At 36.2% G+C, this 15,570-nt stretch overlaps 1 protein-coding gene across 2 annotated transcripts; it reads right to left on the bottom strand.

The window, feature by feature from the left end:
- Positions 1–500: 500 nt before the first annotated feature.
- On the bottom strand, positions 501–15,551 carry MRPL50 (mitochondrial ribosomal protein L50). 2 transcript variants are annotated; one of them, XM_045562250.1, is made up of 3 exons: positions 15,410–15,498; positions 2,784–2,835; positions 501–1,379 (listed from the first exon to the last, which is right to left on the bottom strand). In XM_045562250.1, the coding sequence occupies exons 2-3, from the start codon at positions 2,831–2,833 to the stop codon at positions 992–994; spliced, it is 438 nt and encodes a 145-aa protein (XP_045418206.1). In that variant the 5' UTR covers positions 2,834–2,835; positions 15,410–15,498; the 3' UTR covers positions 501–991. The 2 variants fall into 2 exon arrangements, with proteins under 2 accessions (XP_045418206.1, XP_045418205.1); XM_045562249.1 differs by lacking the exon at positions 2,784–2,835 and having other exon boundaries at positions 15,410–15,551.
- Between the last annotated feature and the right edge of the window lie 19 nt (positions 15,552–15,570).

Here is a 15,570-nt window from a genome sequence, read left to right as displayed (position 1 = left end):
TTCCTGTCTCATTACTCTCTAGTCATACCATTGTCATACCTTTGTAATTGTCAGTAGTCAAGATACAACAATATAAGAAATTCCTGCTTCCTGTCTCGTTACTCTCTAGTCATATTTAAAACTTGAACAAAAATAATTCCTAATTTAGTCACTAATTTTGTGATTCAAGACAATGTGACAATATGCTATTTGAGTAATTTCCACAAATTAAGTACATCAAATTACAAAGACTTGCCACTCCAGTGTAGGTACTCAATGCTATTTTTTAAAAGTTATAGAAAAGATAAAAGGTTTAAAACAAGCATCATCTCCTCTGAGGAGGAGAATATACAACTAGGTATAGAAGCTGGCATATCTCTTATTGGAAAAAAAATCAAAGCACTTAACAGTTGGCACATAGCCTAGTTTTTTCAAAGTTATAATACATACTTTAAAGAAATAGCAAGGGAGAAAAGAAAAGCAAATTTCACTTAAAAAATTAAAAACACACATAATTTTAATAAATCTACTTTAATTCCAAAAGAAATTAATCCAGAATGGACAGTAATATACAATACAGATGTTTATGTTTCTCTTATAAATACTTAATCTATATGTGCTACATATAATAATTCTATCTTGGATTTTAAAGTCCTAATAGAATTAAAATATTTTCATGCAACTACTATGTTATGCCTATGAAGGGTCTGAACTTGTAATGTCCTCCTGTACTAAGCTCAAGTTAACTTCAGTGTTTTCTCAATTAGAAATTTTTCATAAATTATTAATGACTCAATTCCATTTAAAAAATGGCTTTGGCAAATGTTAAGATAGAAAATCCTGTTATTTCTTTGTTGATTCATGATATGAGACAAAAAAAAGAGATGATGCATTCTTCTACAGAAAAAGTGGGTTTAAACAACAGTTCTGATGGCATTTTATACATCAAAAGGTCTAATAAGCAGCCCCCTTCCTCAAGGGGAAAAATGATTTCAGTGTGCTCCCCTTCTGCTCAATAACTCCAAGTGATTTTCAAATTAGGAGGCAGATTACTGGCATTAAGTTCATCAAATTTAGATCTATCTTGAACAGGAACATTATAGAAATCAAGAACATCTCTGACCCTGCACATCTGGTGAAGCCTGGAGTTAGGGACTGCATGGCCCAAGTCATCAGCTAAATGTGCCAAGAGATTGAACTTCAGACGACCATCTTCTAAGGAGATATCCTGCCAATTACTAGAAAGAGGTGAACCTAAAACTTCTTTAACGTAAGATTCCACACGACTCTGGAGATCTTCAGGCGGTATGTATGTTCGGCTTCGTAAGGGTGGACACACCAGGATAGGTTCCTTTTTCACCTCTTCGACTGTCTCAGCTACCACCGGCTCTTTCTCCTTTCTGAAATGATCAAAAACAAGTATGTGAATCTTTGGTTGACTGCATTAATGGTTTGTGTCGACAAACACCAAACCAAATCTTGCCCACCAATCAAAATCAATAAATAATTTGCACACTCACTACTCTTTGAGCATGCCGGAGAATAAGAAACGTTCCTGCCCTTGGAATGCTTACAGTTGAATTGAGTTGGAACAGGCAGAAAACAAAAACTAAGTATATATTACACATACTATAGGAATTCCTAAGACTGGATGAAGAAGTAAGGTAAATCATTCTATCTGGGATTCTCAGTCCTCCAAAATCTAATCCCAATCTACCTCTCTAACCTTATCTCCCACTAATCTCCTATATATACTCCATGTCCTACTCAAACTAAACTATATTCTGTTTCCAAAACACAGTCCTACTTTTCTGACACCATCTGCTGGCTTGAGTTATATCTTTTCTGAAATGCCTTTCATCTTTACCTATGAAATTTTACTTATCGTGTAAGTCTTAGGATAGAACTGTTCTCTTTACAGAAGCTTTACCTGATTCTACAATCAAAAACAAGTGTAAGATCCTCTGATCTCCTTGGCACTTTATATTGCTCTCATTGCATATCACATCCTGAGTTTTAATTTTATTTACATTCTACTTACAGGAAAACAGTCTGCTGCATGGCAAGAGTGACACCATCTTAAAACTACCATGATCATCAATGTTTGCTGTAAATCAAGATGTTCTGTAGCAATATCTTTAAACAATGCCTGTAGCATAGAAAGCCCTCAGAAAGATGCTTATCTAATCTCCACAGTGATCACAAGTTTCAGCAAGAAAATCTGAAACATGACCACCTGCCTGTCTTTCCCCTAAAAGCTAAGGATATTCTGGAGGGTGAGTGCAGGGATCCACCATTTTGTGGTTCCAAGACACTGCTTCTGTTCCTAATTTCCTATTAAATATTTCTTTCATTGAAACTGGATTTGTCAGACTCTTTCTTTGATCTCTCACTTCCCTCAGCCTCTAGGGATAGGTCTCTATATATCTGCTCACCGCAGAACATAATTATTGACATTTTGGACAAGATAATTTGTTATTATGGAGGGCTGTCCTGTTCATTGTAGAATGTTTAGTAGCATCCTTGCTTTTGTCTACCAGAGGCCAGTAGCACTCCTGTCCCCGAGTCATGACAACCAAAAGACAGTGCCAAATGTCCTTGGTATACAAAAATGTCTCTGGTTGAGAACCCCTCTATCAGATTATAAGCTCCTGAAGACAGATGTTTTATTGATTTGGGAGGTTCTTCGAAAACACATTTAATAACTGACTGAATAACTATTATTGAGTAGATGGGCCAATGTAAAGTAATTGACCTAACATATATTATTTAAGTGCTTAATAAAAGATGTGTTCATAAATTACCTAGAGATTCCTGTTTCCCATGGAATTGGCATCTGATTGGAACTGCTCATCCCTATAGAAATTGGAGGCACCAGAAAAAAATGGTGTTTGGTCAAGAATATGGTTTTTAATGCTATTCCTCCTTCCCTTAAAGACTTTGTTGCAGCAATTAATCTCTCTTTCTGGATCAATTTTTAAAATCAGCTTCTTACTACCTACTAGAGTATTCCCAGGGCACAAAATATACTGTAATGTCTCCTATTTTTAAAGAAAAAAGATTTCCCCTAGACTCCATGTTCCCCTCTAGCTACTGCTCATCTTTCAACGAAACTTCTGGAAAAGACTTGTCTATACTTATTATCTAACTCCTCACCTCCCATATTCTCCTCAAATCACTGCAGTCAAATCTCATCACACATAGAAGAAAAGTAATTCACATAAATGGATTAAACATCCCAATCAAAAGATACAGAGTGGCTGAATGAATTAAAAAACAAGACCCAGCTATATGTTGTCCACAAGAAACTCATTTTAGATTCAAGGACACACACAGGCTGAAAGTGAAAAGATGGAAAAAGATATCTCATGGAAATGTTAGCCAAAAGAAAGCAGGAGTAGGAGTAGCTATACATACATCAGAAAAAATAAACTTTAAGTCAAAAACTATCTCTAGAGACAAAGATGAAGGTCTTTACAGAATGATAAAAAGGTCAATTTAATAGGAAGATATAACAATTGTAAACACATGTGTACCCAACATGAGAGCACCTAAGTATATAAAGCAAATATTGATAGATCTGAAAGGAGAAATTGACAACAATACAATAATAGTAGGAGAATTCAATATCCCACTTTCAATAATGGATAGAACATACAGATAGGAAATCAATAAACAATGGACTTGTATACCACTATAGACCAAATGGACCCAACAGAACTATCTAACAGTAAAAGAATATACAATCTTCTCCAGCACACAGAGAACATTCTCTAGGTCATGTATTAGGTCACAAAACAAGTCTTTACAAATTTAACAAGATCAAAATTATACCAAGTATCTTTTCTGACCACAATAGAATTAAACTAGAAATCAGTAACAGTAAGAAAATGAAAAAAATTGACAAATGGAAACTAAACAACCCACTCTTAAACAACCACTGATTCAAAGACGAAATAAAAAAGGAATTTAAAAAATAAGACAAAACAAAACAAAACATACCAGAATTTATGAGATACAGAAAAAGCAGTAATAAGAGGAAAGTTTATAGCAATAAATACCTCTATTAAAAAAGAAAGATTTCAAAGAATTTAACATTTAACCTCAAAGAATTAGAAAAAGAAAAAATGAAGCCCAAAGTTAGCCCAAAGAAGGAAGGAAATACTAAAGATCAGAGTAGACATAAACTCAATAGAGAACAGAAAAACAATACGAAAAAAAAAAAAATCAACAAAACTAAGAGTTGGTTTTTTGAAAAGATAAACAAAAACTGACAAACCCTTAGCTAGACTAAGAAATAAAATCAGAAATGAAAGAAGAAACATTACAACAGATGTCACAGAAATAAAAAGTATTGTAAGAGAATATTAGGAACAATTATACGCCAACAAATTGGATAACCAATAAGAAATGGATAAATTTCTAGAAACATGCAACCTACTAAGACCAACTCAAGAAAAAATAAATGGTAATGTAAATTAGCATAGCCATTATTAAAAACTGAATGGAGGTTTGTCAAAAAACTAAAAATAGGCTGGCAGCAGTGGCTCATGCCTGTAATCCTAGCACTTTGGGAGGCCAAGGCAGGAGGATTTCTTGATGCCAGGAGTACCCACGAGGCTGAGGCAGGAGGATCGCCTAAGCCAGGAAGTTTGAGGTTACAGTGAGCTATGATGGCACCACTGCACTCTAGCCCAGGCAACAGAGCGAGACTCTGTCTCAAAAAAAAAAAAAAGAAAGAAAAAAGAAAAAATTACCATGTGATTCAGTAATCATACTTATCATTATTTACCCAATATTTGAAATCAGTACACCAAAGACATATCTGCACTATCATACTCACTGCAGCACTATTCACAACAGCCAAGTTATGGAATCAACCTAAGTGTCCATCAACAAATGAATGGATAAAGAAAATGTGGCGCATACAAACACACAGACACACACAGACACACACATACAATGGAATAATATTCAGCCTTTAAAAAGAAGGAAATTTGGTCATTTGCAACAACATGGATGGAATTAGAGAACATTATGCTTAGTAAAATAAGCTAGGCACAGAAGGACAAATACTGCATGTTCTCACTTATATATATATGGAAACTAAAACAATTGAACTCAAAGAAGCAGAGGCTGAGGGGCAGGGGGAGATATGGAGGGAATGAGGAGATAAATGGTCAAAGTCAAAGCCTCTATTAGAAAGGAGAAATAAGTTTTTTCCCTCTGAGATATATTACACAATGTGGTGAATATAGTAAATAATTATATATTATACACTTAAAAAAACAATAAAATAATATAGTTAATTAAAAAATATTTAAAAAAGCAAAAAACCATTTAACAGAATTTAGAATGATAGTTACTCTGAGGCAGAAATAGTGGGAGCCATTGGGGAAACTGTCATACAGGGCTAAATATGGGTAATGTATTTCTTAATTGGGTCATATATACATGTATGTCCATTTTGTTATTGAGTAGATGGGCCAATGTAAAGTAATGGAGCTTCTTACTACCTACTAGAGTATTCCCAGGGCACAAAATATACTGTAATGTCTCCTATTTTTAAATATAAAGCTGTTTGTGTGACTAGAAAAAAATAAGAAGGAATAGAAAGCCTATACAGATCAATAATAAATAAGGAGACTGAAGCAGTAATTGAAAACCTCCCAACAAAGAAAAGCCCAGCACTACATGGCCCCGAGTTAATTTTACCAAATATTCAAAGAATGAATACCAATCCTCCTTAAACTCTTCCAAAAAAACTTCCAAACACATTTTTATGAGGCAAGCATCACCCTGATACCAAAGCCAGACAAAGACACCACAAGACAACTACAGGCCAATATCCGTAATGAAAATGGATGTAAAAATTCTCTACAAAATGCTATCAAAACAAATTCAACAGCATATCAAAAAGATTTTAAACTATGACCAAGTAGAATTTACCCCTGGAATGCAAGGCTGGGTCAACATATGTAAATCAATAAATGTGATACACCACATTAATAGAATGAAAGTAAAAACCACATAATCACCTCAATAGATGGAGAAACAGCATTTGACAAAGTTTAACACGCACTCATGACAAAAACTCTAAACAAAATAGGTATGGAAGAAACTTACCTTGACACAATAAAGATGATCTAGAAAAAGCACACAGCTAACATCATAATCAATGGAAAAAATGGAAAGTTTTTTCTCTAGGAACCAGTACAAGGCAAGGACGCCAACTCTCACCAGTTCAATTAAATACAATACTAGAAATTCTAGCCATAGTTATTAGGGAAGAGAAAAAAAGGCATCCAAATCAGAAAGAAGAAGTAAAATTGCCTGTTTGCAGAATATATGATCTTAATAATAGAAAACCCCAATGACTGTATAAAAAATCTGTTAGAACTAAGAAACAAATTCAGAAAAGATGAACGACACAAAATCAACATACAAAAATTATTTCTTTACACCAACAACAAACTATGTGAAAAGAAAATTAAAAAACAAACCCATTTACAATAGCATCCCATAATCAAAATACTTAAGAAATTTAACTAAGATGGGATGTGAAAAATCTATACACTGAAAACTACAAAACAATGATGAAAGAAATTGAAGACAACACAAATAAATGGAAAGATATTCAAGCTTTGGAAGAATTAATATTGTTAAAATGTCTATACTACCCAAAGCAATGGGTATATTATAGCTTCAATGCAATGCTTATCAAAATTCTAATGGCATTTTCCACAGAAGGAGAAAAAAGGCAATCCTAAAATTTGTATGGAATCACAAAAGATCCAGAATAGCAAAAGCAATTTTGAGGAAGAACAAAGTTGGAGGTATAATATTTCCTGACTTAAAATTCTATTACAAAGCCATAATAATCAAAAGAGTATGGTACTAGCATATAACAGATACACGGGCCAAAGGAACAAAACAGAGAACCCATAAATAAACCCATGCATATACAGTCAAGTAATTTTTGACAAAGGTGTCAAGAATATATAATAGGGAAAAGATAATCTCTTCAATATGGTGTTGGGAAAACTGAATATCCACATGCAAAAGAATGAAAATGGATCTTTATCTCGCACCATACACAAAACATAATTCAAAATGATGTAAAACCTTAAATGTGAGGTCTGAAACCACAAAAACTCCTATAAGATAAGATAGGGGAAAGCTCCTTGACATTGGTCTTAGCATTAATTTCTTAGATATGATGCCAAAAGCACAGGCAACAAAAGCAAAAATAATCAAGCGGCAAAACATAGAACTAAAAAGCTTCTGCAAGGCAAAAGAAGCAACAAAATGAAAAACGCAACTTACAGACTGGGAGAAAATATCTGTAAAATATACATTTGATCAAATCTAATGTCTGATAATATACAAAGTATATAAGGAACTGAAACAAACCAATAGCAAAAAACCAAATAAGCTGATTAAACAATGGGCAAAGGACTTGAAGAGACATTTCTCCATAGACAACATACACATGGCCAACAAGGAAAAGGTGCTTAACATTACTTATCATCAGAGAAATTTAAATCAAAATCATAATGAGAGGAGGCAGAACAAGATAGCTGAATAGAACCCTCCAGTGATTATCCCCCCACCCTCATGGGAACATCATATTGAACAACTATCCACACAAGAAAGCACCTTTATAAACAAACAAACAAAAAAAGAAAAACAGGTGAGAGATCACAGTACCTCATGGCATAATAACAAGGAAAGTAGCACTGAAGAGGGAAGGAAGGACAGACAGTCTTCCACTACCTCGCCATCCCTAACCCCAGACAGTGCAGCTAGGAGAGAGAATCTGTGTGCTTGGGGGTGGGACAGCACAGTGAATGTGGGACTTTGCATTAGAACTCAGCATTCCTCTGTCACAATGGAACACAGAATCAAGCAGAATTCTGCTGGTGCCCACAAAGGGAGCATTTAGACTAGACCTGTACCAGACAGGAATCTACCACCCTGGCAGGAGGAATCCAAGTCCTGGCTGGCTTCACCACTAGCTGACCAAAGTGGCCTGGGACCCATAATAAATTGCGCCAACTGCCAGGCCATAGTGACTGCAGTCCTTAGGGAAGCCCCAGTGTTGCGCTTGTCTTTGAGGCTATGGGTTTGGGGTGTGAACCAGCACGACATGAGCTGTGCTGGCCATGGGAGTGCCTGCGTTCCTCAACCTGAACTCCAGGCATGCAGCCCAGAGAAAGACTCCTTCCACCCATGGGAAGAAGAGGGGAGAGTACAGTAGACTTTGTCTTGGAACTGTGTACCAGCCCAAACAAAGTAAAATAAAGCACTGGTTAAAATCCTGAAGCCCCTGATTTCAGGCCATCACTCCAGGACAGCATTTCTAGACTCATCGTGGGCCAGAAGGGAATCTGCTGCCCTAGTGGAATGAACCCAAATCTCAGCAGGCTTCACCACCTGCTGATTAAAGTAGCCTCAGGCCTACTATAATAAACATCAGCTTCTGTCAGGAAGTAGTCGCCTCAAGTCTTGGGCAAACCCCAGTACTGTGCTGGTCCAGAAGGCTGTGGACTTCAGGTGTAACCGAATGCAGTACCAGCTGTGGTGGCCATGGGAGTGCCTACATCACCCCTCACCCAACTCCATGCAGCCCAGCATGGAGAGAAACTCCTTTCAGTTGGCGAAAGAGAGGGAAGAAAGAGTGAGGGACTTTACTTGGGAACCCAGAGAATTCGCCCTTATTTTCCCCAAGTCCATGAGGGCACAGTATTTAGAAGTCTGCAAAAGTTGCAGTGTACCTGGGCACAGGGTGCCCTCTAGTGCTAAAACAGCTGCAGTGACCACAGGATTAGGTAACAACACTCAGTCCCCATAGAATTCTTAGAAAGCTCTCTGAAGAAAGATGGGCATAAACAAAGCCAGACTGCAAAGACTGGAATTAATACCTAACTCTTCAGTGCCCAGACACTGACCAATGTCCACAAGCATCCAGAACATTTGGGGAAAATACGACCTCACCAAATGGTCAATCCGAGAGTGATGGAGATATGTGACCTCTCAGACAGGGAATTCAAAAGAGCTGTTTTGAGGAAACTCAATGGACTTAAAGAAAACACAGACAAAAAAACTAAGAATTCTATCAGAGAAATTTAACAAACAGATTGACATAAAAAAGAATCAAACAGAAATCCCGGAGATGAAAAATTCAATTGACAAACTGAAAAATACATCAGAGTGTCTCAACATCAGAATTATCAAGCAGAGGAAGGAATCCGTGAGCTCAAAGACAGGCTATTTGAAAATACACAGAGGTGAAAAAAGAATGAAAAAAAAATGAAGTACACTTACAAGATCTAGAAAATAGCCTCAAAAGGGCAAATGCAAAAGTTAATGGCCTTAAAGAGGATATAGAGGAAGAGACTAGTGTAGAAAGTTTATTCAAAGAAATAATAACAGAGAACTTTTCAAAAAGAAAAATACGACTATCCAGATTCAAGAAGGTCAAAGAACACCAAGCACATTCAAATCAAATAAGACTACTGCAATGCATATAATAAACTCTCAAAGGTCAAAGACAAAGAAAGGGTCCTAAAAGCAGTAAAAGAAAAAGGCAGCAAGTAACATATAAGCGAGCTCTGATACACCTAGCAGAAGACTCCTCAACAGAAACCTTACAGGCCAGGAGAGAATGGGATGATATATTCAAAGTGCTGAAAGGGGAAGGGTGGGGGAAAATGCCAACCAAGAATATTATACCCAGCAAAGATATCGTTAAAATATGAAGGCAAAATAAAGACTTTCCTAGATAAATAAAAGGAAATTCAACATCACCTGACCTATCTTACAAGAAGTGGTAAAGGGAGTTCTTCAATCTAAAAGGACACTAACATGCAATAAGAAATCATCTGAAGATGTGAAACTCACAGATTAAAAAAACACAGAAAATTCAGGATAGCTGAACACAGTAATTGTGGTGTAAAGCACTCATGTCTTTAGTATGAAAACTAAAAAGCAAACTATCAAAAATGTTAATTACTACAACAATTTGTTAAGACACAGGCAATATAAAAAATATCAATAGGGGCCGGGCGCGGTGGCTCACACCAGTAATCCTAGCACTCTGGGAGGCCGAGGCGGGAGGATCGCTTGAGGTCAGGAGTTCGAGAACAGCCTGAGCAAGAGCGAGACCCTGTCTCTACTAAAAAATAGAAAGAAATTATATGTACAGCTAAAATATATATAGAAAAATTAGCTGGGCATGGTGGCGCATGCCTGTAGTCCCAGCTACTGGGGAGGCTGAGGTAGATGGATTGCTTGAGCCCAGGAATTTGAGGTTGATGTGAGCTAGGCTGACGCCATGGCACTCTAGCCTGGGCGACAGAGCCAGACTCTGTCTCAAAAAAAAGAAAAAACAAATAAATAAATAAATAAATACATAGGGACAACAAAAAGTAAAAAGTCAACTCAGCAAAAAAGATATAACAACTCTAAATATATATGGAACCAATATCGGAGCACCCAAACATATAAATAATAGGTCTAAAGGGAGAAATAGACTGCAATACAATAACAGGGGACTTCAAAACCCCATTTTCAGCAATGGACAGATCAACCAGACAGAAAATCAACAAAGAAACATCAAACTACACTCCAGACTACATGGACCTGACATTTACAGAACATTTCAGCCAGCTGCTACAGAATACATATTCTTCTCATCAGCACATGGAACATTCTTCAGAGTAGACCATATGTTAGGCCACAAAACAAGTCTTAACAAATTCAAAAAAACTGAAATCCTATCAAGTATCTTTTCCGACCACAATAAAATAAAACTAGAAATCAATAACAAGAAGAACTCTGGAAACTATACAAATAAATGAAACTTAACATGCTCCTGAACGATCAATAGATCAATGATGAAATTAAGAAGGAAATTAAAGAATTTCTTGAAATAATAAAAATGATAACAAAACATACCAAAACCTACAGGAAACAGCAAAAGCAGTAATAAGAAGGAAGTTTATAGTAATATACGCCAACATCAAAACAGAAGAAAAACTTTAAACAAACAAGCAAACGCCAATATTTAGAAAATCTAGAAGAAAAGGATAAATTCCTAGACACATATAACCTGCCAAGATTCAGCCATGAAGAAACAGAAAACCTAAACAGACCAATAACGAGTAATGAGACAGAAGCAGTAATAGAAAGTATTCCATCTAGGAAAAACCTGATGGCTTCACTACTTAACTCTAGTAAACATTTAAAGAAAAACTAATACCAACTAATACCAGTTCTACTCAAACTATTCCAAAAAATTGAAGAGGAGGAAATACTTCTAAACTCCTAAGAGGCCAGCATTACCCTGATATGAAAACCAGAAAAAGACACCACACAAAAAAGAAAACTGCAGACCAATATCCCTGATAAACATACATGTAAAAACCCTAAATAAAATACTAGCAAACAGAATCCAGCAACACAGTAAAAATATCATTTACCGTGATCAAGTGGGATTCATCCCAGGGATGCAAGGATAATTCAACATACATAAATCAATAAATGTGAGACCACACATTAACGGAATTAAGAACAAAACCATATGATTTCAATAGATGCTGAAAAAGCATTTGATAAAATTCAATATCCCTTCATGATAAAAACTCTCAATGAACTGAGTATAGAAGGAACAATAAAGGCTATATATGACAAACCCACAGCTAGCATCATACTAAATAGAGAAAAATTGAAAGCCTTTCCTCTAAGATCTGAAACAAGACAAGAATGCCCACTTTCACCACTTTTATTCCACATAGAACTGGAAGGCCTAGCCAGAGCAGTTAGACAAGAGAAAGAAACAGCATCAAAACTGTAAAGGAAGAAGTCAAATTGTCCTCGGTTTCAGATGATGTGATCTTATATTTAGAAAAATCTGAAGACTCCACCAAAAAATTGTTTGAACTGTTAAACAAATTCAGTAAAGTTGCAGGATACAAAAACAACATATAAGAAAGATCTCTACAATAAAAACAATAAAACACTGATGGAAGAAATTGAAGAGGACGCCAAAAAAAAGGAGAGTTATCTCATGTTCATGGATTGGAAGAATTAATATTGTTAAAATGTCCATACTACCCAAAACAATCTACAGACTCAATGTAATCCCTATCAAAATACCAATGTAGCCAGTCACAGTGGTTCAGGTCTGTACTTTGAAAGGCCAAGGCTGGAGGATTGCTTGAGTCCAGGAGTTTGAGACAGGCTGGCTGGCATAGCAAGACCAAGTCTTTACAAAAAATAAGAAAAATTAACTGGACCTGGTGGTATGGCCTGTAGTCCCAGCTACTCTTGCTAAAGCAAGAGGATCACTTGAGCCCAGAAGTTCAAGGCTGCAGTCGGCTATGACCATGCCACTGTACTTCAGCCTAGACAACAGAGTGAGATCTCATCTTAAACAAATAAACAAAAATCCAATGACATTCTTCACAGAAAAGGAAAAACAATCCTAAAATTCGTATGTAACCACACAAGACACTAAATAACCAAATCAATGCTAAAAGAACAAAGCTGGAGGCATTATATTACCTGACTTCAAAGTATACTATGAAGCTATAGTAAGCAAAACAGCATGGTATTGGCAAAAAAAAAGACACATAGACCAATGAAACAGAACAGAGAAATCAGAAGTAAATCCACACATTTAGAGCTAACTCATTTTCAACAAAGGCATCAAGAACATATATTGGGGATAGGACAGTCTCTTCAACAAGTGGTTCTGGAAAAACTGGATAACTATATGCAGAAGAAAAAACTAGATACCTATCTTTCTTCATATACAAAATCAAATAAAATGCATTAAAGACTTAAATGTAAATCCTGAAACTATGAAACTACTAAAAGAAAACACTGGGGAAGTGCTTCAGGACATTGGTCTGAGCAAAGATCTCTTGAGTAAGACCTCAAAAGCACAGGCAATAGGAGTAAAAATAGGCAAATGCGATCACATCAAGATAAAAAGTTTCTGCACAGCAAAGGCAACAGTCAACAAAGTGAAGAGACAACCTACAGAATGGGAAAAAATGCATGCAAACTATTCATCTGACAAAGGATTAACAACCAGAATAGATAAGGAATTTAAACAACTCAATAGCAAATATATATATATATGTATATATATGTGTGTGTATATATATATATATATATATATAATTTAACAATGGGCAAAAGATCTTGATAGCCATTCCTTAAAAGAAGACACAAATTATTAACAGGTATATGAAAAAATGGTCACTAATCATCAGGGAAATGCAACTCAAAACCACAATGAGATACTATCTCACCTCAGTCAAAGTGACTATTATCAAAAAGACAGAAAATAACAAATGCTAGGAGGATGTGGAGAAATGGGACACTGGTAAACTGTTGGTGGGTGGGAAGGTAAATCAGTACAGCCACTATGGAAAACAGTATGGAAGTTCCTCAAAAAACTAAAAATAGAACTACCATATGATCCAACAATCCCACTGCTGGATTTACATACAAAAGGAAATCAGTTTACCAAAGAGATACTGGCACTTCCACGTTTATTGCAGCACTATTCACAATAACCAAGATACGGAGTCAACCTAAGTTTCCATCAATGGATTAAAAAAAGTGTTATATATACACAATGGAGTATTATTCAACCATAAAAAAGAAGGAAATCCTGTCATTTGCAGAAACACAGGTGGAACTGGAGGCCATTGTTAAGTGAAATAAGCCAGGCACAGAAAGAAAAATACCTTATGTTTCTCACTTCTATGTAGGAGAATTAAAAAAAAAAATTGGTCTCATGAAGATAGTAAATAGAATGGTGCTTACCAGAGGCTGGAAAGGGTAGTGGTGAGAAGGCTAAGAAGAGGGTTTGGTTAATGGATACAAACAGTTAGACAAGAAGGAATAAGTTCTAGTGTGTTCAATTACATAATAGGGCAACTGTAGTTACCAATAATTTATTGTATATTTCCAACACAGCTAGAAGCGAAGATTTGGAATGTTCTCAACATAAGGAGATAAATGTTTGACAGGATGGATATCTCAATTACCCAGATTAGGTCATTCCAATTGTATGCTTATATCAAAGTATCATATGAACACCATAAATGTAACTATTATGCATCCATAAAAAATTTTAAAAACAAAACACAATGAGCTATCACCTCACACCCATTAGGATGGTCATTATCAAAAAGACAAGTGTTGGTGAGGATGTGGAAAAAAGGGCAATCTTATCCACTGTTCATGGGAATGTAAATTGGTATGGCCATTATGGAAAATAGTATGGAGATTCCTCAAGAAAATTATAAATAGAAATATCCTATGATCGAGCAATCTATACTACTGGGTATATATCCAAAGGACACAAAATCTGTATCTGAAAGAGATACCTGCACTCCCATGTTCATCGCAGCAATATTCATAATAGCCAAGATACGGAAACAATCTACGTGTCCCTTGACAGATGAATGGATCATGAAATTGTGATATATAATTTTGATACATATCTATATGTCAAAATTAAAGAAACTGTGGATATACACACAGAGAATGGAATAGTATTCAGCCTTAAAAAAGGAAATTTATTATGCATGTATGAACCTGGAAAACATTATCCTAAGAGAAATAAGCCAAGAAAAATACTGCACAATCTCTCATATGTGCAATTGGTATTGTATACTTGAAATTTGCTAAGAGTAAATCTTAAGTGTTTTCACCACACATAAAAAAATAGTAACTATGTCGAGATGAATATGATAATCAGCTTGACTGCAGTAATCAGTTCACTACGTATATTAAAATATCAAGTTTTATACCTTAAATATATATACAATTTCGAAAAATAAATAAGAAATGTAATTCATTTCTTCCATCTCAGTAATCTCTTATTTTCACTAGTTTTCTTTATAATTCACCACTTCCTGTAGTTACATTAACATTTGTTCAGTCCTTCCTCCATTAGAACACATGCCCTAAGAGAACAAAAATTTGGTCTTAGTGACCACTGTATTCCTACAACACCCAGGATATAGCGCTTTCACGTTCAGATTCTAAGATAATCGCTAAAAACGAGTCATTTGTTTCCTAACACACTAGGTGCCTCGCACACGTGGTCAATCGTGTTTGCTTAATAAAAGAAAGAGGTGGAAGGGAAAGGGGACGGTATTTCCGATATAAGATGAGAAAACTGAGGCCAAGCGCGTAAGTGACTGGGCCCACTGCTTTCGGAGACCGCCACTGAAACTTCTGAACTCGGGACCCTTAAGGGACTTTCTTGTCCTTCCCCTAATCAGTCGCAGGACCATGGTCCTGTCTTAATACTATGACACTGCCTTCTGAACTGGTCCCTTCATCCTCAGTTTCTCTCCTTACTCTCCGTGAACAAAACCCACCGTCCAACCTTCAGCTTTACCTGACTCGAGACCAAAATTCTCTGCGTGGCGCCCCTGAGACTATCCGCATGAAGCCTCTCCTGGTAACGCTGGACACAGACAGCGCCGCCATTTTCGATGAAAGCCACCGGCCTGTGCTCAGCCCTCAGCCGACAGTGCCGCGCCCAGACTATCCAATAGG

Source organism: Lemur catta, chromosome 10 (assembly GCF_020740605.2).
Source record: "Lemur catta isolate mLemCat1 chromosome 10, mLemCat1.pri, whole genome shotgun sequence".
Lineage (NCBI taxonomy): Eukaryota > Metazoa > Chordata > Mammalia > Primates > Lemuridae > Lemur > Lemur catta.
Note: the sequence above shows the minus strand (reverse complement) of the source record. Positions and strands in the feature narration are given on the sequence as shown.